This window comes from Apodemus sylvaticus, chromosome 5, assembly GCF_947179515.1.
Source record: "Apodemus sylvaticus chromosome 5, mApoSyl1.1, whole genome shotgun sequence".
Classification (NCBI taxonomy): Eukaryota; Metazoa; Chordata; class Mammalia; order Rodentia; family Muridae; genus Apodemus; species Apodemus sylvaticus.
In genome coordinates this window covers 46,374,681-46,401,720 of record NC_067476.1, presented here as the reverse complement: position 1 = coordinate 46,401,720, position 27,040 = coordinate 46,374,681, and the positions used below count along the sequence as shown (strand labels likewise).

Below are 27,040 nucleotides of genomic sequence, written 5' to 3'. Positions count from 1 at the left end.
AAGCCGCATTGCGCAAATCGGCTTCCACAAAAAAAATGCTGAGAAAATGGAGTCTGTCTTTGTTTGCAGGGATGAAAAGCGGCATTGTTCTTCCTCCTTTTTCCTGCTTCATCATCTTTATTCTTTAATCTATTATCTCTTGCTCCACCCACACCTCCTCCTAGCACCATTTCCAGGCTGGACCTCCCTCCTGTGGCCCCACAACTCGGCTGCACTCAGTGCCCAGACGATTCCAGCCTCAGTCGCCCTCGCGGTCCTCCCTCGGGGTTCCCTCCTCGCCGGCTCCGGGCCCCACCCACCCCCTCCAAGGCCTACAACTAGGCTCCGCCCCCTTACGCCGGCAGCCAATGGAGATAGGGCCACGCCCCTCGTGCCGCCCGCCGCGTCCCTTAGGGTTTGAGGGCCCGGGAAGTGGGTCTGGACCCCTAACCCTGCGGCGGGCAGTGGTGGGCACCCTCCGGGTAGCCGGCGGCCATGGACTCCCAGGGGCTGAAGGTGAGCGGGCGGCGCGGGGCATGGGCAGGGCGAGTGGGCACTGCGAGGTACGGGGTGGCACGGGTAGCCGATGGTGAGGGCCTGCGGCCTTGGCCGAGATGCTGCGACCCCCGGGATGATCCCGAGGCCGGAGCGCATCTCTAGCCTTGCCGTTAACGGCCAGCCCCCAGCCTCCGGCTTGTGTTGGCTTTGGACTTCTCCTGGGGAAGCTTGCTTATTCTCCAGGTGTGATTTTGGGGGACTTAGCCATCTATGTCCTCTACCCTGCACTACTCACCTGTAAAGGAGCAGCGGTTAACAAAAGGCTTTAAAGGGAGGAATATTTAGTTTATGAAATGGTCTTCAGATAGATGCACTCAGCAATTATTTCAGAAACGGTGAAAAACAAGGACAAGGTTTAGAAGTGCAAGAACTTTCCTTTTCAGATGATGTCCCCCCACCCCACCCCTATCCACTTTGGGACTTGTTTGATATTTGTGGAGCGCTTTTTCCTGGATGACTCCTAGAAGTTGGAGCTAGCTGAACAGACTCCTGGACATGGGATTTACTCATTCAAAATCCAACACTGGAAAAATTCTTAGTGCATTTAACAAGCATTAGTTGACTGCCTTCTGTGTGTTTTGCACTATTTTCTATGTACTTACGATACTTCAGTAACGGTGCCTAGTCTTGCAACTTTCACTTGATTTATGAGGGCTGACCACACAAGCTGTTAAACACAGGAATGCCATGCGAACTGCTGATTCTATTCAGAGGAAAATGAGTACTGACAGTTAGGGAAGACTGAAAGGTTTGGCTTTTTTTGTTTGTTTGTTTGTTTGTTTGTTTAATGAATTTCTACATTACCCTTTCAAGTTTTTCCTCCAGCTCTTTTACATTTTTTTAAAATCCCTCATTTTATCCAAATGAGTTCTGCAATAAAACCACTTTAATGATAAAATCATTATCGAACTTCTCATCACTTAGCACAGGAGCAAGACATGTCCTTAGAATGAGAGTGTTGACCGTGCCTTCTTCCCTCTCCAGCGTGATCAGTCCAATATTCTATGCAGAACAAGGTTCTCAGACAAGGAGTGGCAAACACCCTCTACAGAATGCCAGATGGTACCTACTTTAGCATCTCTGTCCTGCAGTGTAGTTGGGAAGCAGCTGCGGATGCACTTAAATGAATAAGCATCCCCATATGCCAATAAATCTTCATGAGCTCTAAAGTTTGTCTATGAAGGGTTTTCCCTGGCCCCTCTTCTCCAACTATTCTTACGTCACTGCCCATACAAAACCAAGTGGAAGGAAAACAGACACATCTTGGACCTGCCCTACCAATAGACCTATCACTCTGGTTTCCTACTTATTGTAAAGTAAGGGCTGACCTTTAGCCCCACCCATCACCACACCCATCCCAGGTACCACATCTCCATGTTGCTCTTCTTCTGCCTTATGCACTTCTGGGCTTTTCTCAATAATAATCAAAGTGAAGTAAGTACAGTGTTATATGTGGAAAGAAGCAGAGTTATGGGTTTATAATTGAAGAATCAGCTCTAACATCCTCTGCAGACGTGGGTTCTGTGGTCACCCACAATTCCAAGCTGAATACAGAATTCTGTATTCTCAAAAGCAAAGTATTACCCCCTCCCCCATTACAACATTGTGTCCCAGCTAGTGTTCAGATTACAATTCACCTGAAAGCTCAAGATTTTTCCATGGCAGTAACCACACTTACTAACATTTCTCAGCTTCCTATTTATAGATTCATAGTATAGTACAGTATAATACAGTATAGATTATACTCTCTTCTCAGTATCTTACCCCCTAGTACTCAGTATCTAGTACCTCAGTATCTAGTACCTAGTACTAGAAAACAGACAATCCGAAAATGTTTGCTAGACTGCTGAGCATGGGGATACAAGACTGCTCCCAACACTCTAGCAAAAGAGGCAGGAGGAAAGCAAGTTTGAGCCAGCCTGAGCTACATTATGAGATCCTACCTCAGAAATGAAAGAGAAGTTTGTTGGACTAAATGGTCTAACTTGAACCACAAGAGTACCAATAGGTACAGGGAGTAGTATGGAATCCAGAGGAAGGGATGCACTTAAAGACTGTTTTGATTGGCAGGGATGGGCACATGAGAAGGGAGGACCATGGTTGGTTTGGTGGTTTAGGCAGAAGGTGGCAAAGTATGAACATGGAACTGAGGAGAGAGGTGTTGGCCAGGCAGCAGAGTTTGGCCAACTACTCCTAGGTTTTTAGACCAGGATCTTCACAGCATTGTCAAGTACTCCAGGATTGCTTTACTAACTATAGCGTCTGTATGAGCAAAGGGGTCATGCAGATGAAGACTTGAGGCCTTGTCTTTGCACCTTTAAATCCATGTGCTCTCCATGACCACGGCCTTTCAGAGCCTTAGTCTCTGAATGATGTTTCATGCAGCACAGAAGTCAAGGGGGATAGTACTGTGGCCTAAATAAGTAAATAATGTTTATTTTGATACTGGAGCATGACGAAGCTGGGGAAGTAAACAGACTGCACTTTGCTGCGGTATGATGTGATTGTCTGGGATATGGAATGTGGGTCACTCTCTCCAGAAATGAGGTGGAGAAGAAGTGTGAAGCGGAAACCACAAGGAGGGAGCAGTCTAGAGAATATTGCATGGCTGTGAACTAGAAAAGGCGAGGCGTAGCCCTGCAGAATCCACAGTAAAAGAGCTGTACACACCTATGTTTCTTACTCATGTGGTCCTGATGCAGGCAGACAAGGGCACAGGATTCCTCACCTCTGTTTATGAAGTAAGGGAGCCCAATAGTTACAGTGATGGTGAGAGTGTGGCTTGCCTCTTTGAGTAGGTCAGCAGCTAAACCTTAGATGCATTTTCAAGAAAAGTAGACCCAGTTTGTCACAGCTTGTGTCCTGGCTATGACAACTTGATACACCCAGGGTCATCTGAGAATAAGAGACTTAAGTTGAAAAAAATGCCTCTTGACTGATGTGGGAAGGGCCCTTCTCACTGTAGATGGTCCGTCCCGGGCTGGTGGTTCTCTGTGATATAAAAAAACAGGTTGAGTAAAGCCAGTAAACTGTACTCCTCTATGGCACTAGAAGATGAAATGAGCCTTATCCTTCCTAAGTTGCTTTTGGTCATTGAATTTTATTATGGCAAGAAATCAAGGAATCATTCTGGAGATAGGAACTGAAGCAATCTTAGTTACATTTTTACTGCTGGGAAAAGACACCATGACCAAGGCAACTTATAGAAATGTTGGGGGCTTCCTTACATTTTTCAGAGCGTTATAGTTCAAGACCATCATGGCCATGAGCATGAGAGTAGCTGAGAGCTTACATCTTAATCCACAAGCAGTAGGAAAGGAGGAAGGGACAGAGATAGTGAGAAAGTGAAAGATAGGGGCAGAGAGACAGAGGCAAGGCGCCTCCAGAGACACACCTCCTCTAACAAGGCCAAACCTTCTGATCCTTCCAAAACAGTTTCATTGACTAGAGATCAAGCATTCAAATATGTGGGCCTAAGGTAGTTATTCTCATTCAGCATTCCACAGTGGAGGAACTCTGCTTACTGATTTGTTTTTCATGGGTAACTCAGAGATAGAGAGAGAGAGAGAGAGAGAGAGAGAGAGACATAGATAGATAGATATAGATAGACAGAAGAGTGATAGATATATGTATACACATACATACATGTTTTATATATATATATATACATATACATATACATATACATATACATATACATATACATATACATATACATATACACACATACACACACACACACACATGTATATTTTTCATGACTACCTGCTCAGGGGTCCCCAGAGTGGGTTGGGCCCTCCCACATCAATTATTAGTAAAGAAAATGCCCCACAGACTTGCCTTCAGGCTAATCTAATATAAGGATTTTGCCAACTAAGGTTCCCTCTTCCCAGATGACTAGTCTGTGTCAAATTGACAAAACCCAAACCAAATAAAAAATAGCCAACACCAAGAACAACTAGCTAACCCTAGCCTCTTCATTTTCTTGGTCCACATTTTTTTTGTTTTCTTTTTTCTTTTCACTAAAATCTTCAAAAACTTGTAGCCAAAATATAAGTGTAGTCTGATTCCAATATTGTTGAAAAAAAAAAACTAATTAAAGGGGGAAAAAGAAACTATACTGAAAAAGAAAAGCACTGACTTGTCAATAATTCCATGGTCCTTCAGTGTCATCCTTACTATTGAGTGTCCGTTGTTAATGGCATTTTAACGAGCAGAGAAGGAAGCGTATTAAGTTCTGGTTCATCCAAGATTGATGTCTACTTCTGAGTATTAACCTGCCTGTTAACCATTAGCCGTTATTTCCTCGTAGACACTGATTAATTACTATTGTCAAGAGAGATATTATCACCATGTGCTCCTTGTGGCCAGTGAAGGGATGAAGAAGTATAGCAGCGATCCAGTCTTCCGATTTTACCACGCCTACGGCACACTCATGGAGGGTATGTGCTCATCAGCAGGTATCTCCCATAGTCTCTGAATCCTAGCTTTGAGCTAAGAATACTTTTTTTTTCACAAACCCCAATCTTGATTTCCAGGTAAAGCTCAAGAAGCCCTTCGGGAGTTTGAGGCCATTAAAAATAAACAAGACGTGTCCCTGTGCTCTCTGATGGCACTGATGTATGTCCACAAAATGAGCCCCAACCCAGGTACAGCATCTCAGTAGAGTGTTGACACAGATGCTCCGTAGTCTGCGCATTCTGACTTAAGGATTTTAAGTTTTCTATCCACGGTGCTGTTTACGTTATGTTTTATCGTCCTGCAGAGTATAAATCTGTTTTTTGCTGTTTTCATATGTCCTATGGCAGATATTTTAATGGTGCATAACAATGCTCTAAGTTAACAAAGTTGACTGTGTGAATATGTTAGCAATTGCTTCACAAAGCACTAAAAGGACAGTGACGTACAAAGATTTTGTGCAAATATGTAGCAATATGCAGTTTCTTTCCTTAGACAAAGTAGTAAGCTTCTAGAAGGCCTTGACAGTTCCTATAGGACACAGCTCCTGAAAAATGTTCAGTAAATTTTCATTGTGTGGTAGTTAAGGCATTTGTCTGTGTTATGGAAGTAACAGTATGATTTTCATTATGTAGTAGTTGGGACATATGGCTTTATGATGGAATTTATTATGATTTTCAGTATGTAGTTGTTGGGACATATGGTGTTATTCTGTGTAGTGGTTGGGTTTCATGGATGTCTTGTGAATGGAATGTTATTCTAAGCAGTAGTTGAGACACGTGGCTATATTGTGGAAGGAATGGTCTTTAAAGTTGAGTTGCATTGTGTTAGCAAGTAATGTAAGCTATGACTGAGACAAGAGAATCCAAGCTATGAGTAACCTAAAAATATATGTGTGTATGTCCAGTAACAATTAATAACACTGAAAGTATTTTAAATAATTAAATAAGCTATATGTCATAGAGTAAGTTTTTAAATATTAGAAGCATGTTTTATCTTTAAAAAATTATCACATGTCTTTTTCATGTCAAGCACACATACACAGATGAAAATAAATAAAGCACTGTTTGACAAATAAACAGTTATGTACCTTCTGTCAGGGCTGTGCTAAATATGTTTAAAAGATACTAAAGAGTTGTAGTGAGTGATTCACACATACGTGCTTCAGAATTGGATTGCAAAGTTGGATAGTTTGAGAGCTAGTCCTGGTACTGTTCCTGGCATTTGTTAGACTATTACAGGTTTTTTTTAATATACATTTCATTAACAAAAGTAATATAATTGTCTTTCTTGGGAATGATATAACCTGCCCAGCTTCTCTACATGACTAAGTGTGCCTTTTGAATCTGAAAGGTGGATAATCTGATTGTATGCCTCAATTTTTTCTTTATTTTTTATTTGCTTAAATTCAACTTCAGTTTAAACTTAAATTTAAATTTATAAACTTCATTACTATTTGTCTGTGAGGTGATGGGCACTGGGGCAGAGATGGAGGGCCTTCGACATACCGTGGCATGCACAACTATTCTCTCCTCTACCATTTGAGGCAGTTTGTTACGTTTATGCTACAATAGGAACTCCAGGTTATCTGACCCAAAAGTTTTCAAGTGATTTTTGTTTGTCCATGTCTTAGTTTTCTGTAACTGTGAGGAAACACCATGACCAAAAGCAACTTGAAGAGAAAATGGTTTATTTCATCTTTCAGTTGTAGTCCATCATCCAAGGAAGTCAGGGAACAAACTCAGGGCAGGAATTGGTGCAGAGACCGTGAAGGAAAGCGGCTTTGCCTCGTTCCCCGTGGATCTGTCAGCCTTCTCTTCCACCATTCACAAGCTCCTGCTTCAGGCACCACCACACACAGCGGGCTGGGCCCCATTCAATCCCATACTGATCATTGACCGAGAAAATATCCCACAGACTTTTCTACAGGCGATTTGATGAGGGCCTTTTCTCAGTTAAGCTTTCTTCTTCCAAAATGACTCTAGCTAGGGTCAAGTTGACATGAAAACTAGCCAGGTAGAGTCTTTGCGGGACTCTCTGACTTCCCTCTGAGTTCACAGTGAGGTTTCCATCAGCTGCCCGGCTCTCATCGTTAGCTTCCACATTCCCAAGATCAGCCCACTGAGCTCTGAGCATTCTGGCTTTCCCAAAGTTCTATAGGCCTTGCACAGTACTCTCCAAAACAGCATGATCATGTCTGTCACAGCAGTACCTCAGGACCTGGTAGCAATTTCTGTTATTGTTAGGGTTTTCACTGCAGTGACAAAACACCATTTCTCAAAGCACTTTGGGAGAAAAAGGGTTTATTGTACCTTATACTTTGTAGTCCATTATCCAGGAAAATCATGGCAGGAACCTAGAGACAGGAACAGATCCAGAGACCATGGTGGCAGGGTAGAGGAGTGGGAAGAGTGCTTTCTCCTCATGGTTTGCTCTGCCTGCTTTATTAGCATACATGGGACCACCAACCCAGAGCTGGCACCAAACACAGTTAGCTTGTCCCTCCTATATCAATGATGAATCAAGTAAATAGCCCACAGGCTAGTCTTGTAGGATCATTTTGTTAATTGGGTTTCCCAAATGACTACTTAATGTTAACTTGATATGCAACAAAGCAACAAAGTCAGTCCCCCATCTCCCTGCAGGAGTGCTGAGGTTACCCTTGTCTGCCATATCTAGCCTTCCACGGGGCTGGTAAGGTTGTACATACGTGCCACAACATGTAGCCTTACATGGGTCTGGTAAGGTTACACATGCATGCCACAGCATCTCCCCTTTGACATGGGTTTGATGATCAAATTCCTGATGCCAGGCTTATGCTGGAAACACTTTTGCACACTGAGCCACCTTAACCAGCCCAGTTTTTAAATTACTCTTTAAATTCTAATATGATACCTGATCCAGTTATTAAACAGTTTATATAAGGAACAAGTTGAGTGTATGGATCTCTGTTTATTGACATGTATATGTTTATTTGTTTGCTCTCTGAAGGAAACTGAATAACCCTATTTAAAAGGGTTAGTTTTTAAAACCAGCAAACTCATTAATTTTTTATTTCTAGTTTGGACTTACATGGTTAAATAAGACATTATTAAGGTTCGTTTTGCTCGTGTTTAAATGAAGTACCAATAGTATCAGTATGTAGACGGCATGTTCAGCATGTGTTTTGTTTCTCATAACTCTGCCCTTGGTTAGTCATCTGATCTATCATAAACACAATCTGGGATTTAATTTTATTTTAGATTTAATATTATTTTTCTCTCTCAGATAGAGAAGCTATCCTGGAATTAGATACCAAAATGAAGGAACAACGGAAGGAAGCCGGACGCAAAGCCTTGTACCACGCAGGCCTCTTTTTATGGCACATCGGTCGCCATGATAAGGCGAGAGAATATATTGACAGAATGTCAAAAATGCCACATGATAGCAACGAGGTGACCGGCTTTATTATTTTAAAACTAATGTTAAAGGAAACTTGTGTTATTATGTTGTAGTATCCTTTGTTTAACTTACAAATGTCTTCACAATATATGAAATACCATAAATACCTGACAGGGCTAAGGTTTCTTGTTGCCACACTAGCAGGTGTGGACTAGATACAGTGTCCTGCTCGTTCTTTCCGTTCTAGTCCCTTCCTTCCTCCTCTCTCCCTTCCCTCTTGTTACACTGCACCTGTACCATTTGTACTTGGAGCACAAAGAGAAAGCAGGCCTTATTTTCTTGGTAAATCAGCATGGAGCATGTGCCTGTCATACATTCTGAGAAGAACTTGACGGGCTGTGAGGAGATGTGATTCAAGTGCTCGGGGAGACATTTATTGCTTGCCTATTCTGCCCCAGCCATTACTTTGAGAAAGGCTACATCTGTAAGGTTACGTGATTGAGGGAAAATGTTTAGAAAGGAAATAGCGTTTCATCTAAAACCAACAACAAACCCTCCAATCCCTGCCCCCACAGAGCTTTCAGTTTCACCAGGAAACCTGGAAAGGAGGTGTAGTTACTGGTTGGAAATGATAGTGAGAGGTGAAGAGACATGCTTTCTGCTTACCTTGAGAGCCTGCTTTTGAGGAGACATGAGGTAACTGATCATAAACTGTAAGCGACATGGCAAAAGGAAACCATGGAGAGATAGAAGGATATGATTACCAAGTAAGAATATCAGCAGATGATTTGATAGACATTGAGAATTCCTTAAAGGCTTTATATAATGGAAGTTACTTTATTATAACACAGATCAAGTTTATTTTAATAGTTTATAGGCTGAACTGATTCAGACAGAAACTAAAGTTTGAAGAAAATAGTGTATTCTGACAGAAGATATTGAAAGACTAGAGGAGTACAAATCAAAACTGTTAAGAGCCCACCAGGATTGTCTGCTGATCTACATAGAGAGGTAGATAATGAGGCATCAGCTCAAGGAGAGCCTCAGGGACCCGGCATCGAGAAGAAAGTGTTGAGTGAAGACACTGGCTATAGAGAGAGGTGACATGTTTGTCTTGACACATGCTGTGTTTCAAGTGATGGCAAAACAGAATAGCAGGTGAGATTCAAGAAAAGGAATGAGGGCTTTATATTCTAAAATTTAGAAGGATTACCAGCTAAAACTATATGTTGTCAAATACTTCACAGAAATACCTTTTAAACCCCATTCAGATTGTAAAGTGGTCTCCTTAGTTGAAGAGGAGCTGGTTAAGAGTCTGGCCCACATTTTCAGGTGAATATTCAGGGAGGCAAGAATAACCTTTATTAAATGCCTGTAAGTAATAATCTTTATTAAATGCTGTTAAGTAAGAATCTTAAAGATCATTGCTAAAACATATCCCATTCCTTTTTTTTCTTTTTTCATTTATTTACTCTTCTCTTAGACCATATTCCATTTCTTATGTGACATTAAAAACAAAATAATCGTCTTTGAAATTCTACAAACCTTCCAATCTATTGGAAACATTCATGATTTCAGTTTTTCGTTTCTCAGGAATTTATCTACCTCACTAGACTATTGCAGAGCTTATGAAGATAACTGTGCACTAATCATGGTCTTTATCCTGTGTGCAATAAGGGGGTCACCTCTGTTCCTACCCTAGCACATTGGGGCTGGATTTAAAGAGGCATCTCACACTCACAGACTGAGTCACGTGGAAGCTATGAGAATGCTGCTGTTATTGTGACAATCATTTACTATCAAAGGCTTAGAGACAGACAGCAGGAGTATAGTCGCTGACAAACTTCTTGCTGTTTATGTTGACTCTAGTAGGATCTTTCTTTTCCAGGGACCAATTTTGAAAGCGTGGCTTGATATTACAAGAGGGAAGGAACCTTATGCTAAAAAAGCCCTACGGTATTTTGAGGAGGGATTACAAGATGGAAATGATATTTTTGCTTTGCTGGGTAAGGTGAGTTGGAGTCCAAGTGAAGAAATTATGTTTCAAAACTTAAAGAATTCCTGAACTGTAATAAAATTAAGTAGGTCACAAAAGACAGTATTTGTGGTCCTGGTGTCAGCTGTCAGAGGGATTTGCATCTGTGTAGGACACAGCTAGAGAAGTGACTTCTCTACTGAAGGGCCTGATTTCTGGATCAGTGTTATGTCAGTGGCGATTGGTCCTTGAGTTTATTCCTGCAGGGTTTCTCTTGCATCTGTTATGTGTGAGGGATCACCGGAGAAGAGGCAGGTCAGCGAAAAGGCGAGCACCTCATGTCGTCGGCCTTCTCTTGGTTAGAGAGATGAACAGTGAGGAAATGCGTAAGTTGATGACCTAGTGTGTAACTAGACCGTAGGCCCTATATCCAGTAAGAAGTAAAGGCGGAGGGGAGCCTGGAGTAGGGCAAGAACTTGCAGTTGGAGATGAGGCAGTCAGTATGGTTGACTTTTGAACAGAGACTTATGGTTGATGAGGGTACAGCCCTGATAGCATGGTGGGGAGACATTAACAATAAGGGGTGATAGATGCAGATACCTCAAGGCATGTTAAAGGCATAGCCAGTGATCCATGTCCGAGAAGACTGTGAGAAATTAAAGGTCAGAGGAAAGAAGGGGAGTGTGGAGCTGAGGTCAGAGGTCACGGGGAGAGGTGGACCTAAGACACAGGCATCTGCCTGCGGCTCTGGCCTTGCATTCGAGAGGTAGCTGGTGCAGAGCTTGAACAGGTAAGTTGTAGTATCTGACTTGCATTTTGAGAATAAACAATAGACAATCTTGAGAACTCTCTGTTGAGTTGTGTTATTTAAGTTATACCCTTGCATCTGTCTCCACTCATGTCTTCTGAACTCCTTTCAAAATATATCAGTGGGCTGAGTGAGGTGGCTCAGAGGGTGAAAGACCCTGCAACGGAGCCGGACAACTGAAGTCAATCTCCACAATGCACACAGTGGGAGGAGAGAACCCAGAAACCTCCTGAGAGCCGTTCCCTCGCCCCCATCCGTGTGCCCCTGTGCTCACATGCAGGCACATACACACAATGAATGAATGAAGGAGCAATAAAGGATTGGGACTCCTGAGATGGATTAGTTCAGAAAAATGTTCACTGTGAAAACATAAGGATGTGACATATGTGCCTTAAAACCACACACACACACACACACACACACACACACACACACACAAAGTTTGATGCAATGGCTGAGATCTATCATCCTAGAACTCTCTGGTAAGATGAGGGAAGGGGGCAGGAGAATTACTCAGAAGCTTGTAGGCTAACTACCCTGCTGTGCACAATGGGGAGAGACAATAAGAGAGACCATGCCTCAACCAGACAGACGGACAGAGAATTAACTCTTCACATTTGTCCTCTGACTTACACATATGTGCTGTGGCCCCTGCATACCTGCACTCAAACACCACCATAAATAAAACTTTCCATTGCCATTTTGGGAGCTGGAAAGATGAGCCAGTGTTTAAGAACTCCTGCAGAAGGTCTTGGTTCTGTTCCCAGCACCCATGTCAGGAGACTCACCACTGCCTGAGACTTCTAGAAGACAAAATTAAAAGGTGGCAGAGCCTTGCTGGACTGAGTCATCTTGCAGACCTCACCATGGAATTTTCAGTATACTGATTGCACTTACAACTTATTTTCTCCTGGAAGAAACAATGCTTACAATACACAGACACTGTAAAAATATTTCCAGAAAACATGATAACATTTGGGAAAGACAATAACTATCGCTACCTAACTGTCATCTGTGACAGGTATTCTTTGTGCCAGTGTATAGAAGTTGCACAATTCATGCGGTCCTTCTTAGGACCACCTAATCTCCTGCTGAATGAGTGGACTCTTAGGTAATGACTCCTTTATGGACACTGAGGGTTAATTTTTATTTTCCTTTCTACACCAACAGCTGGCCAGTAAACACCATGGATGTGCCTCTTTGTGATGTCTTTCTTTCAATCACTTCCTTAACATAATTCCTAGAACTGAAGTGAGCTCTTGGCAGTTGGTAGAACTTACTTTTAACCTGAAAGTAGCATTTCCAATTATAGTGTGGCATTTATAAAAGTGTTTTAATTTTATATGCTATTTAAAAATCTCCTAGAGATACTCTATTCATTAAAGGTGATTTTTCCATTCTAAGAAGCAATATTCTTTGTATTTCTAAATAACCAACAAACAACTTTTTTTTTCTTGTACTTTGTTTTTTCTTGTATCTTGTTTGATTTTTGAGACAGGGTCTTATTCTGAACCATATCCCAGGTTAGCCATGTAGAAGACAGAATGACGTTAAATGGTGGCCATCTTCCTGTCTCAGCTTCCTAATCCTTCTGCACAATATTTTAAGTTTTATCCTGTTAACAGGTTAATCAGTACAGTAAGAGTCTTTTTTAGAGTAAATTTGCTGATGTATATATGCTAATTTTTGTGATATTTTTAGGTGGGATTTTGATAAGAACTTATTTTTTCCTACATAAAATGATGTGCTCCTTGTTGGAAAAAAAAAATCATAAAATGTTGAACAGCAGTGTTTTGCCATAGCCCAGGCTGATCTGGAACTTACTCTGTAGCATAGGCTGGCATGAGAGGGCCTGATGTACAAAGCCATGGGTTCATATCATTTTTCTCCTCCCATTAGGTTCTATGTCTTGAGATGCGACAGAATTATTCCGGTGCTCTGGAGACCGTGAGCCAGATCATTGTAAACTTTCCGAGCTTCCTTCCTGCTTTTGAGAAGAAAATGAAATTACAACTGGCTTTGCAGGATTGGGATCAGACGGTAGAGACAGCACAAAGGTTCTGCATAAAATGATATCACATCCTTTTTGTTATCTAGTTATACATGAGAAAAAAGAAAATCAGATTTTGTTCAGTCCATTACAAGATTTGCACAGCATCAAATTTAATTTTTCAAATAATAAGAGTGATTTTATTTCAAACAGCATAGAACTGAAAAAGTATTTAAAAACTGTATTGCTTTTAAAAACAGAATTGGGGCTGGAGAGGTGACTTAGTGGTTACAGTGCTTGCTGTCATGCCTGACGGTTCTGAACTTCTCATGAAAGCTGCCCTAGTTATAATCCTCATCTGTGGGAGCAGAGACAGGGAGTTCCCAAAGGAAAAGATACTGCCTCAGTGTAAAGAGTAATTGGAAGTCATAGGATGCCAACTTTGGGCATCCACATGAATGTGCACTTGTACATGGCTAACAGACACACAGCTACACACATGCAATAATAACATACACATGTAAAATGCCCTGAATTTGTTGATTTGCACCAATATCTGATTATATTATTGAAATAGATACCCCTCAAATTAATAAGTGTCTCCAGCATTAGCAAGCTAATGCTGAAATGAGAAGGAACCATATGCTAAGCAGCACAATTAACTTACGCAGTATGTTAAACATAGGTTCCGGGGAGGAAGAAAAGTGAAGTGTGGTTTGTTGGGGGTGGGAAGTTATGAGGTGGTCACAGAAGGCCTCTTTGAAGAATGGCCTTTGAGGGAAAACTTGGAGAAAGCATGGGTGCAAGCCATGCAGACACCGAAGAGAAGTCTTACACAAGTGGAGCCTGTGCAGAGAGCCTGGGGCCATAGAAACTTTCATCTCTTTGAGGGACAAAGAGGAATTAAGAGAAGGACAGAGCCTGTGAGAAGGCAATGCGAAGGAGCAGGTGCTGAGCCACGAAGGATCTCGTGGACCAGTGGGAGGGTTTGACATTTCCTCTGACACACAAAGTTGTGAGTGTTGTGAATACAGGAACACCGTGGTCTGAATTATATTTAATAGAGTCGTTGCTCTTTTGAGAACTCTGCTTGGGAAGGGAGTGAAGGCAAAATCGGGGGACTATTTTCATGTCACTGCCATAATGCAAAAGAGGAATGCTGTTGAGGGAGCCAGGGCGGGCACCCTGAAGTCACCCTTAGGGTGCTTCACTGGACAAGTGACTGGACTTGGATGTTTTAGCTGGAAGGCAGAGACCGTGGGAAGATGACCCCAGGCTGTTTGGTCTGAACATCTCGAATGGCAGTAAGGTATGGATGGCCTGTTCCCAAGCGCTCAGAGGGCCTGGCTATGGGAGGGTGGCTTCTACCCTAGAGGGAGACATTAGTAGTATTCCCACTTTGCAGCTGAACAAACTTAAGGTACAAATCTGTTAAAAGTTTTATCCAACACTGCCTATAGATTATTTGGGGGAACCTTTCTTAACTCTAACTGAGCAGTATCTTATCAGACAACAGTTGGAGTGAAACAAACTACTTACTACACATCGCAAAGAATAAAACAGTCTGCAGTGGCTTCTCATTTGCTTATCAGTAATCTAAACTGGCAGATCTCAGGCAGGTTTTGATTTGCTGGGACTCTGCTTCAGGTTTCAGACCCCAGTAACCAGCAGTAACTTCACAGATGAAATATTCCTCTTGGAAATAGCAAAGACACAAGAGCTGAGACAGAAACACAGACTGCCTGTGCAGTACAGGCTGAGGTCTTTGTCTGGCCTGCCTGTTTGGATGAGGACCCTGGGACCTGGGAACCAGGTGCATATTTTACGTATCAAAGCAGACCTGCCTTCAGGTTCCCAGCATCCCTCAGTCTCTACCTGACATACTCTGTCCCCAACCCTGAACTTTCCAGCCCAGAGGCTGGGCTGTCCTTCCCCCACAGGCTTTTCCTTATTTAATCCAGACAGTTTATACTCTTTTTTCTTCTTCTTCTCCTCCTCTTCCTCCTCTTCCTCCTCCTCTTCCTCTTCCTCCTCTTCTTCCTCTTACCTCTCCCCTTCACTCTTCCCCTTCCTCTCCCCTTCTCCCTTACTCTCCCTCTTATTCTCCTTCCCTTCTCCCTCTACACATGCTTTTTCTCTCCTTCTCTTCCCCCTCCCCCCTTCTCTGTCCCCATGGTGACTTCTCTGGCCTAGGTAGGTCCTTGGAGCTTATGAACCTGCCAGGGAGGAGCGTCCCAATAAACCTGACTATATATAATCTAATCTGGCTTGAATTGGCTCATTCACCAGTGGCAGAGAAAAGAAAACTATGGTTGCCATGATCCCTTTGGCAAAGAAAATAGCCCAGTCTGTAGTCACGGTGCTGTATAGCACACTCCAGCTTCTTCAGAGAAGAACTGCACAATGGCATGGCAGAAGACATATTCAGAAGGGAGAGACACTGAATCCAACATTTATTTTTTCCTATATACATGAGAGGATGCTGTATACATAACCCCTTCTGAACAATTACTTTTATTATGTCACTTAATAAAATTTCATAAGAATTCTTACAGCATAGACTATATCTTGCTAGACTTGTGCCTATTTTTTCCTGGTGATTAGTAAATGTTTTCAAATTTTCCAATTTGTATTTTATCACATAGGAGTTTTGGAATTTGTATTAATTTCTGTATAAATTAATACAAATGTAAATATTTCACTCATTTTGGCATTCTTAGAATTGTTTTAATGAAAACTGTGAGGTAAATTCAACGTCTTAAATTTTTGCATATTTACTTATTTTCTTGTATGTATATGAATGCTTTGCCTACTTGTATGTAAGTGTACCTTTTGCACGTGTTTCCCTTTGAGACCAGGTGAAAGTGTCAGGTCCCCTAAGACTGCTGGGAACCTGGAACTGAACCCAGGTCCTCTACAGGAGCAGCAGTGCTCTTAACCACTGAGCCATGTCTACAGCTTCTAAACCCAAATTTTAATACATTGTTGTATATACTTAACTAATACTTCAAGTGGCAATTCTACAGTGTTAAATGAAACAGGCACATCCTCTATTCATATCTTAAAACATTAAAAATTAAATTGCAGATAACTTTTTAACTAAAGTATCATTGTTGTGGTTTTCTGGAGAAGTAGAAGAGTCAAGCCACCAAACTTTTAAGCCCTTGAACAACAATGAAAGGTTATTTTATTATTGACTGACTTGTTTTCCTGCAGGCTGCTCCTTCAAGACAGTCACAATGTGGAGGCACTGAGAATGCTGGCCTTATATTATCTGTGTAGAGAAGGGGACATCGAGAAGGTAAATTGTTTTGTGTGGCATAAGTCGCATATGTCAAGATGAATTTCACCACACACTACTATAAATGCATGAGAGCATCGTCATTCGAAGCTTGAAGTTCTGTCTCAGAATGTTTATTATAGCTTTTAACTGGTTGCTAGAAATACAGCATTACAATGACTCTAGCTTCTTGTACCATCTAGTAAAGCAAAAGTATGTAGGGAATGTTTTTAGATTATTAATAAGAGCATATGTTTTTCATATAAGGTGCTGGTACATAACACTGTGATCTAGATAAGAATATACATATGCAAGGTAAGATTAACAATATGTTTGCACCTTAGTTGAGTTTGTATGAGTTAGAAGAGCTTAGAATGAAATCCTTATAACATTTTACACCTGTTTCAATGCTACTGCACACACATACTAGACACTGGCAGAGGAGTGCAAAATCTCATCTATAGCTAATGGTGTTATACAAGAGATCTTCATGTTTAACTCGGCTAATATAGCAGTACCTAGCAAATACTTTAGTAGACACTAGAAGAATCTTAGTGGATCAAATCTTCTATGAACTTTTGTTTATTACTTAAGGTTGGAACTACAGCTTAGTGGGAGCTGATTCTCAGCCCCAAAAGAAACAAACCAGAAACAACAATAAAAATTATTTATGCTAATTACTTTCAATATTTTTCTATTGTAGAACCCATTTCAAAGCTGGACTCAAACAGCCTTTGTGGCATGACTTCATTATTATAGAGAGTTCAGTATGTTCTTTTGTTGAATAACAATGTTGAATAACAAAAATATGGCTATCTTTACCCATCCAAAAGTTTCTAGTCAGTGATGGGTATTAGCAAGAAATAATTATGTGTAATTACTGGAGCTTTAAAAAAGCAAAGAAGCTTTAGGTTCTATTGGGTGATCTAAGAAAATGATCAGTATGTAGGTTCTGTACAATCACAGAGATTTGAATTTGATCTCTAGCACCTATAAAATGTTTGGCCTGATGGCACATGCTTATATCCCTAGCACGGGAAGGAGACACGGGAAGATACCTAGAGCTCACTTACCTGCTAGTCCTGCAGAACTAATAGGCTCCAGATTTAGTGAGAGATCCTGTCTCAAAAGTAACTTCTGACTATACACAGACATGTACCCACAAAAACCATGTGCACACAAATATTTGCTCATGCATATACTTCACAGTGCCCTCACACACACACTAGATGGAAGATATTTGTGAAAACAAAAATCTCTTAAAATATGAGTAATGGGGGCTAGAGAGATGGCTCAGTGGTGATGAGTACTTGTTGCTCTTGAAGAAGACTGGATACACTTCCCAGCATCCCCATGGCAGCTCACAACCATCCGCAACTCCAGTTCCAGGGGATGTAGCATCCTCTTCTGGCTTCCACGGGCATCAAGCATATACATGGTTTGTATACGTACATCCAGGCACTCACATATGCACATGAAATAAAAATAAGTAATTCTTTAAAAATATATCAGTCAGGTATATTAGAGTATATATTCATGTATTAAAATTTTTTTACTGTTTATTTTGTTTTAGGCTGCTACCAAGCTGGAAAATTTAGGAAATGCATTGGATGTCATGGAACCACAGAATGCTCAACTTTTTTATAAGATTACACTAGCCTTCAGCAGAACCGTAAGACTGTCTACTAGCCAGGCTCTGTCATTAAGAGTTAGCTTCAGTTGGGGCTGAAGAGATGGCTTAGCAGTTAAGAGCACTGTCTGCTCTTCCAGAGGTCCTGAGTTCAATCCCCAGCAACCACAGGGTGGCTCATAACCATCTATAGTGTGATCTGCTGCCTTCTTTTGGCATGCAGGTGTACATGCAGATCGAGTACTCATACATAAAACAAATAAGTTAATCTAAAAAAAAAAAGAGTTCCCAGTTAGTGGGTGGAGTGCTGAGGAACATATATGGCTTGCCGTGAAACAGATAGGAGTTAAGCGTCTTATCAGTTCCCACCAAAGGACACTCAGGAGAAAATAGCTTCCCTTCCAGCCTTCAGGGATGCTGAGGAAGCCAGAATCCGGTTAGGTTTGGTGATGTTCTGTGCTTCTATTATAAAACTTTGGGAAAATCAGTTAAAATGGATAACAGAGTATTTCAGTGGAGAAAAAGACTAGTGTCTTGGGTTTGTTGCTACTATTGTTGTTATAATAAAGGCATGCTTCTGTATAGGCAAGATGACTGAGTTGAAAGAAAAAATACAACAGAATAGCAAAGCCAATTATCAAACTAACTTGAAAGAAAACTACTAAGGATATTTAATTGCTAAACTGTAACCATTATCTTAAAATATGCAAGATATATGAAATTTAAGAGGAAGAAAAATCTAAAAGTATGAATTAAGTTATTTTTTCTTTATTTGTGTTACTACGAGACACAAGTTCATTATTTTTTTAGAATGATTATAGAATTGTTTGCTTATTAAAATATTCAGAAGAATATATTGCTCGTAAAAGTTAGTATGTTCAATAGTTATTTAACAGCATTGGCAGCAACAAATTTTAGGTGAAGTGTTTTTTTTTTGTTTCCATAAAACATATGACACATATTTTTAAAATACTTTCCTTATTGGTATAGGTTGTCTTTAATGGGAAAGGGGACTTTTACTTAATTATGTACACTTATTTAGAAAGCTTAAAATAAGGATTTTCCTATCTAATTTGAAAAAAATTATGGGTTTTTTTTTGGTACAACAGAACTATGTGTCAAGATGGCGATGTCATAAAATAGTACTTATTAAAATAGACAACTTGTAGAGGGTGTGTCATATGCTCTTTCTTAATGTAATATCCAGATGATAGAAAGCCTTTCCCTTCTTAAATGATCTTTATTCCCCTTGCTTCCATTCTGTGCATTCTAAGCTGTATATGGAAGAGCAGAGAAAAATCGGTCTGATATTCTAAGACTGGACTAACTGTCTAAATTGGTTTTGTTTTCTTTTCCACAGTGTGGACGTAATCAACTCATTCTCCAAAAAGTTCAAAGTTTCCTAGAAAAAGCATTTAGTTTAACTCCCCAGCAAGCAGAAATTGCTACAGAGCTCGGCTACCAAATGATTCTCCAAGGCAAAGTTAAGGAGGCCTGGAAATGGTACAGGACCGCCATGACACTGAATGAAAGCAACATCTCTGCTGTCACCGGTAGGCGGGGTCACCAGTAGGCGGGGCCTCATCCACGGGAGCTCTCCAGGGCCTGCCCACCGAAGCAGAGACTATAGATTTTACTTTTTTTTTATTCGATATATTTTTTATTTACATTTCAAATGATTTCCCCTTTCCTGTCTCCCCACTCCCCAAAAGTCCCATAAGCCCTCTTCCCTCTCCCTGTTCCCCCATCCACCCCTTCCCTCTTCCCTGTTCTGGTATTCCCCTATACTGCTGCACTGAGCCTTTCCAGAACTAGGGGCCATTCCTCCGTTCTTCTTGGGCATCATTTGATGTATGGATTATGTCTTGGGTATTCCAAGTTTCTAGGCTAATATCTGCTTATTAGTGAGTGCATACCATGAGAGATCTTTTGAGTTAGTATGATGTTCTCCAGCTCCATCCATTTGTCTAAAAATTTCATGAATTTATTGTTTCTAATAGCTGAATAGTACTCCATTGTGTATATATACCACATTTTTTTGTATCTATTCCTCGGTTGAGGGACATCTGGTTTATTTCTGGGTTCTTTCATCATTCTGGGTAGGCAGGGTCACCGGTAGGCAGGGTCACTGGTAGGCGGGGCCTCCTCCATGGGAGCAGAGAATATAGATTTTACTTTTAAAAAATTAAACTCTACTAATTGGAAAAGTCATATTTCTTTAAAAATATCAATTTACTTCTCAAATACTATCTTGAAAGAAAGGATTTTATCTGGTTGCTTCTATCAAGTTATAGATTGTGCATAGTTCCTAGCTACCTATTTTCTTCCCCACCCCTCCCCCTGCTGTGTTTTATTTCAGTTTTTTTTTCTAGCCATTAACTTAGTTTAGTCCATTGGAATAGGTCCTGATTGTGTCTGTTTGATTTCAGGACTTATCCGATGTCAGTTAATAGAGGGGCAGTTGCAAGACGCAGACCAGCAGTTGGAGTTCTTCAGTGAATTCCAGCAGTCAATGGGAAAATCTGCGGTACGGCATTTTATCATACTGCACATCGCAGCTGCTATTCATAAACCATGAAACTTTAAGTGACTGTTCGTTCATCCCTAGCTCTTCATAGTGCATGAGCACCTACTTTACATGTACAATTTACATATACCTACATGTACTTACATACCAAACAATTTCATGTGTTTGTTACCTCTGTGCACCTTGACTTTAAATACTTTTCTCAATGATTCTAAAATTCCATTCTGCTAACACTTAGGTCTGAATGATTTTATATCAAACATTTCAATACTTTCTTATACATAATACTTGATATCCATTTGAAATGTAAACAAATAAATCGCTTTAGAGCCAAATGGAATAACTTATGAACTCTACTTACTTTTCAGGAATTAATGTATTTGCATGCAGTTCTTGCTACAAAAAAAAATAATCGGCAAGACGAAGTTATAAATTTGTTGAATGATGTTGTGAACACTCACTTTTCACACTTGGAAGACCTCCCTCTCGGCATTCAGTATTTTGAGAAGCTCAACCCTGACTTCTTACTAGAAGTTGTTACCGAGTATCTGAATCTCTGTCCAATTCAGGTAGGGAATTCTGCCTCTTAGCCCCAAGATTGCATCCATGTGTCCCATAAACAGTGCTAAGAAGTTCTTGAACAGGTACAACTGTGTCTGCATCTGGAATTAACATTCATAATTATGTTAATTGAAACCATTTTAAAGCAGTCATTATAGAAAGGATTACTACTTTTAAATAATCATAGTATTGGTCAGTAAAACTTTTCAAATTTTTAAATTTTTAAATCCTAAAACTTAGTTTAGAAATATTCAAGGTTAATTCTCATACTTGCTACGTAATTGAATCTGATTGATCACATCAAGTGTCATTTCACCTTGGGCAAACTCAAAACTGGAGCTCTTTTGTAAAACTAATGAAAGCATTTCCCAAATGAACTCAAACACTCCTTTATGTTAGAAGTGGACCTCTGACTCTTCCTACTCCTTGGAATGACACAGAGAACATCTAGCTATTTAGTCCAAAGAAGAATCATTTCTCCTTCATAAAGTAGATGTTTAGATTTGGATTACTTACTTCTGGTATGAGTTCCATGTGCTTTTTCTGTATGCATACATAGAAATCCATTACCTTTTTTTTAAGTATTCATTTTATTTATATGGGTATACACTGTAGCTGTAATCCAATATACCAGAAGAGGGCATCAGATCCCATTATAGATGGCTGTAAGCCACCATGTGGTTGCTGGGAATTGAACTCAGGACTCCTGGAAGAGCAGTCAATGAACTCTTAATCGCTGAGCCATTACCTTTTATATGTGTATATATATATATATATATATATATATATATATATGCTGAGTTATGAGTTAACATACTATGATCTTCCACTCATGCCTTTGACTTCAAGATTGTTTATGGAATAATTTCCACATTTATTTCTTGCCATTTATCTTTTTTTGTTTATTTTATACTCTTAAGTTATCATATTCTTTTAGCTCTTGATCTTTATTTTCTATGGGACCTTATTGTCAGCTGTCAGCTGTCAGCTGTGTGATCTAGGTTGGAGATAATAATGGTCTTTTGCAAGCAGTAGCGTTTTTTGAGTAGTAGCACTAGATACCTGTGTGGCACTACCTGGAAATCCTTTGCAAAGTGACCTGTGTTCAGTAGGCAGCATCCTGTTGGTACTGGCAGTAAGCACACATAATCTAACTTCCTTGTACATGGCTCATGTTTCTACACAGGTTTTTCAATTAGGGCTATTCAGTTCTTGATGCAAGATATTTCCTATCCATTCACATTGAGTCAGTGAGAGGCCAGTGATTGGAGGGAAGAAAAGAGGAGGAGCTAAGAGAAGGCGGGGCAGAGAGAGAGGGAGCCTGGGAGCTGTAGGAGGGAGCTGCAGGAGGGAGCGGAGGAGGAGGAGGAGGAGAACGAGGAGGAGGAGGAAGAAGAGGAGGAGGCGCAGGCGCAGACCCAGATGGCATCGGATGTGAGAGGTTAGAAATATTGGCATAAAACTTTATCATTGTAATTTGGCATTATGTAATTGGGAGTTACATATACTTAAATATATTTGGTTAGCTACTCAAGTTTAAGAGTCATGCTTTACCAGATACTTGGAAGTAGTGGGCACTGGGCAGGAGAGTGGGACCCACCAGGACTTGGAGCAGAGGCCTGGTGGGGTGGTATATATTTTAACCATTTCCTACTACAAGTTCTCATTGCTAAGACCAAAATTATTAGCATCCCTCCACCACACCACACCCCCCGATTTACAGCATTAGATGCTATATTAACAATGAAAATAAGAAAAATTATCTTCCCTGAAGGAGCTCTGCATATTGTGTAATATCATATCATTTCCCAGGCCTTTATAACCTTTAAAAACTATGCTCTCCCAGAATAATACTTGATTAGTTCAGCCTGATTAAGCTCAGTCTCCCAAGTCATGCAAGTTGCTTGGTAGCTCGAGTGCATATTTCAATATTCACTCAGCATCTAGGCTTCTTTCTGCAGATGTTTTGTAGCACATCCGGCACACTGTGTCACGCTGGCAGAACATGCTTGGGGAACAAGTTACAACATTTGCTCCAAGAGATATATCTAAAAGGATGGAGCAGACCCCATAATAAGACTTGAATGAATACTGGTGTTTGCTATAAGGAAATAATGGAGCAGGGTAGAGGAAGTAAATATGTATATGAGGGCATCAGAGTAGGCCTCACCGTGAGAAAAAGAATTGAAGGGACCTGTGGAAGCAGCTGGCTGGATGCTAGGGGATCCGTTGGTGCAGATGCTCATAGGAACACAGAGCATGGGTGGAGTGGGCTAAGAGTTGGGCAGCAAGGACAGGTTTTAGTCCTACAGACTTTCAAAGGATTGCTTTGTTGACTGTGCCAAGACTGAACCAAAGCATAGGTAGTTCACAAAACATTACTTGGTAGCTATGTCTCTAACTACATATCCTATTTTCCCATAATGCAATTTTTATCCTCATGTTATAACTTAGTTTCATAATGCTTTTTTTTAAAGGAACATTCGAGAAATGTAGCTCTGGCCTCAGCTCTAGTCCTTGTTCATTGGCCTCTTTCACATATAGTTGGGGTTATTTTTAAATTTTTTAATCTAACAAGCATAATCTCAAAGATTGTGTCTAGACTTCTGTTTTTATCTTTGTGTATACAAGGAAACCCTGATAAAATGATGGGTGGCGCCTGGTTGTGGTGGTGGTGGTGGTGGTGGTGGTGGTGGTGGTGGTGCACGCCTTTAATCCCAGCACTTGGGAAGCAGAGGCAGGCGGATTGAGTTCGAGGCTTGCCTAGTCTATAGAGTGAGTTCCAGGACAGCCAGGACTATACAAAAAAACCCTGTCTCAAAAAAAAAAAATGATGGCTGGCTGTATTTGGGTGATGCTACCCATACCTTATCTCTAGCTCTTTAGTAGTTTAGGCAAAAGGATTGTGAGTTTGAGGCCAGCCAGGGCTGCAGAGTGAGGCCTAGTCTCAAAATATAACAAACAACATAAAATAGAAGAAAAAAAGAGAGAAACATTCTTAGTATTAACAAGGGGCAAGGTTACTATTAGATAGTTACCACCATGTTTACTTTATTTTTCTGGTGAGAAATATTTGTGTTAATGACTCATGTTGTTGCTGTAACAAAATACCCAACAAAAGTAAAGGAAGGAGGGAGGGAGGGAGCGAGGGAGGAAGGAAAGAGGTAGGGAGGAAGGAAGGAAGAGAGGGAGGGAGGAAGGGAGGGAGTGCACAAGGGAGGGAGGGAGGGTTTGTGTATTTGGGCCCACAGTTTGTAGACAGAGTCTAACATGGTAGAGCAGGAATCTGCGATGGCCGATCAGAAAGCAGAAAAGGTGAATGGTGGCACTCATTTCCTTTGTCTTCAGCCCAGGACTGCAGTCCAGAGAATGGATTGACCCACGTTTAGGGTGGTCTTCCCACCTCGATTAGCCCAATCTAGGAGTGCCAGCCAGAGCATTGTCTCCTAGGTTATTGTAGATCCTGGCAAGTGAAATGTCAATATTAGACATTATAACAGGTTTAAAGAATCTCCATAGTTTCCATTTAAACGAGTATAAAACTCTGATCTTGAAGATATATAAAGACCCATTAAAGAAGAGTCCCTGGGTGGGAAACTATTATAGAATATGTGTTGTAGAAATTTGAAGAAGTTGGGATACTTTAGGCAGTAGTCATATTTTGAGTATCTTTTTGGGAACATGTTCTGTGCCTCAGCATAGGACAAGAGATGTGAGACTTTATTGTAAGCTATGTGGTCCATAATCAGAGTAATCTTCTGTAAGAGAACACAGTCACTGACTTGAAGGATGAAGATGACAGTTCATCATCTGAAGGTGATGGTGAAGATCATCTATCAGGTCAAAAGAACCGATGCAGAGAATCTGAGCAAGAAGTATCTCTCAGTTGTCTTTTCTTTCAACAGGTGTTTCTCTGATAAATTTTGAGCTGATAACTACTTTCATATGTTATCAAAATATTAATTACATAACAATCCCATAATTAACTGTATAGAACTTAATAATAATTTGTAAGTCTGTTCGTAGATGAACTAAAGAATAATTTAATATTTGTGCAATTATATAGCAAAGGTAGTATGCAAAAACCTAAGAGAAATTTAATAAAAACCACTAGGTTCTTTTATTATATCAGTCACACTAAAATTAAGGTGTGTTTAATCTTGGCTACATAAAATTAGAAACTTAGAAAATTATCCAATTTGCTTTGTTTAGCCTGCAGGTCCTGGACAGCCTCTTTCTCCAGTTCTCAGACGTTGTTCTTCAGTCCTGGAAACGATTATAAGAAGTGTACCAGGTCTTCCACAAGCTGTCTTCCTAATGGCCAAAGTGAAATATTTGTCAGGTGATCTATGCCTTAGCACATAAAATAACATAGGAGTTTGATTGTGGTGTTGGTAATGACAGTTGTAAATAGGTTCTGTACTCCTCTCCAGGGAGAACAGTGACATACAATGTATATTTTGTCTGGGAATGTGTATGTTTAATCTGAAATTGAAACCAAAATTCAAAACCTGCTATTTTAGATTTGTTTCATATCCCATGTACGTATAAGCAACCCTAATAAATTGTTATTAATCTCTCTTAATCTTAAACAGTTTTCACTTGAAAACCTAATAGCAAGTAAGAGAATCTGTCCAAGCATTAAAAGTGTATTTGAGAATGAACAGAAACATTACAGTGTAGGTTGTAGATGCTCTAGTGATCCAAAGGTGTATTGTAAAGAGATCGAGCAGAGACTTAGTAATCTAAAATCTCTTGTGATACCAGCTGGTAATAGCTAAACCACTACATATGAAGGCCTTGCTTAACCACTTACTTCTTTTGTTAATTTTACTTTTCACAAGTAGGAACTAGGAACAGAGCAAGGTTCATGAGCAGAGACTTTAAACAGCCAAATGTCACTGCTTGTATTCTGGGTCCTTTGGGGCACCATCTCAGTGCTGAAGCCTCACGGTGTTGCTTCCCTTGTTAGGTGACACCGAGGCAGCATACAACAATCTGCAGCACTGCCTGGAGCACAGCCCCTCCTATGCAGAGGCTCACCTCCTGATGGCACAGGTGTACCTGTCCCAAGACAAAGTCAAGCTGTGTTCTCAGTCGCTTGAGCTTTGTCTGAGCTACAATTTTAACGTAAGTATTCCAGATTAGGATGCCAGGCTAAGGCCTACCACTGACCTTCAACTTTTAATGAATGTGTATGTGTTCATTATTTTACATGTAAATTGAAGTGCTTTGGCAGAAAATATTTTAATAGAATTTTGAAATAACAAGAAATAAGAAGAAAAATTCAGGTGTATTTGATACAGATGAAGATTTGTGTGAATTGCCCCAACACAACCACCATAATATCAAATTTCATTGGCAGGGGGTGCTTGTAATCGTACGTAATCTGGAGGCTGGGAGCTCCAGGCCAGCCTGGATAATATAGAAAGCCCATTAGAAAGCACACACACACACACACACACACACACACCAAAAACAAAATAAATTCATATGAGTTTGGTAATGAAAATTCAGGGCTCGATATCTAGACTCTACTTATTCTAAGCCTGTTTTCTTTCTCTACAGCTTGCAGAATAGCAGTTGTTATAGTGAGAATTAAATGTAGCAATTATACATATAATCATTTTAGACCATGGAGAAACATACCAAATATTTTTATGGATAAGGTTAGTAAATGATAGTGCTCATTTTCTTCTTGGACCTTTATTTCTTTCTCCTTTCTTTCCTTCTTTCCTTCTTTCTGTTCATTTTTAGAGGCAGGCTGGCCTTTGTTTCATTTTGTAGACCAGCCTGTCAAGAAACTTACAGCAATCTTCCTGCCTCTGCCTCCCAAGTAATAGGAGTACTATTAAGAGCCCCACAACCTCCTAGAATTATTTTCCCATAGTCT

General features: G+C 40.4%; 1 protein-coding gene across 3 annotated transcripts in view; it reads left to right on the top strand.

The window, feature by feature from the left end:
• The first annotated feature begins 364 nt into the window (after positions 1-364).
• Positions 365-27,040, top strand: part of Ttc21b (tetratricopeptide repeat domain 21B) — a 71,905-nt gene continuing 45,229 nt past the window's right edge. For 2 of the 3 annotated variants that reach the window (XM_052182605.1, XM_052182604.1), the window contains exons 1-13: positions 365-495; positions 4,850-4,979; positions 5,076-5,186; positions 8,263-8,429; positions 10,265-10,387; positions 13,059-13,216; positions 16,366-16,450; positions 18,003-18,101; positions 19,420-19,612; positions 20,489-20,586; positions 20,955-21,155; positions 25,360-25,489; positions 26,120-26,277. In XM_052182605.1, the coding sequence (XP_052038565.1) occupies positions 475-495; positions 4,850-4,979; positions 5,076-5,186; positions 8,263-8,429; positions 10,265-10,387; positions 13,059-13,216; positions 16,366-16,450; positions 18,003-18,101; positions 19,420-19,612; positions 20,489-20,586; positions 20,955-21,155; positions 25,360-25,489; positions 26,120-26,277 (1,674 nt within the window). In that variant the 5' untranslated portion in view covers positions 365-474. The remainder of the gene's footprint in view (positions 496-4,849; positions 4,980-5,075; positions 5,187-8,262; positions 8,430-10,264; positions 10,388-13,058; positions 13,217-16,365; positions 16,451-18,002; positions 18,102-19,419; positions 19,613-20,488; positions 20,587-20,954; positions 21,156-25,359; positions 25,490-26,119; positions 26,278-27,040) is intronic. The other variant, XM_052182606.1, reaches the window with a different exon arrangement.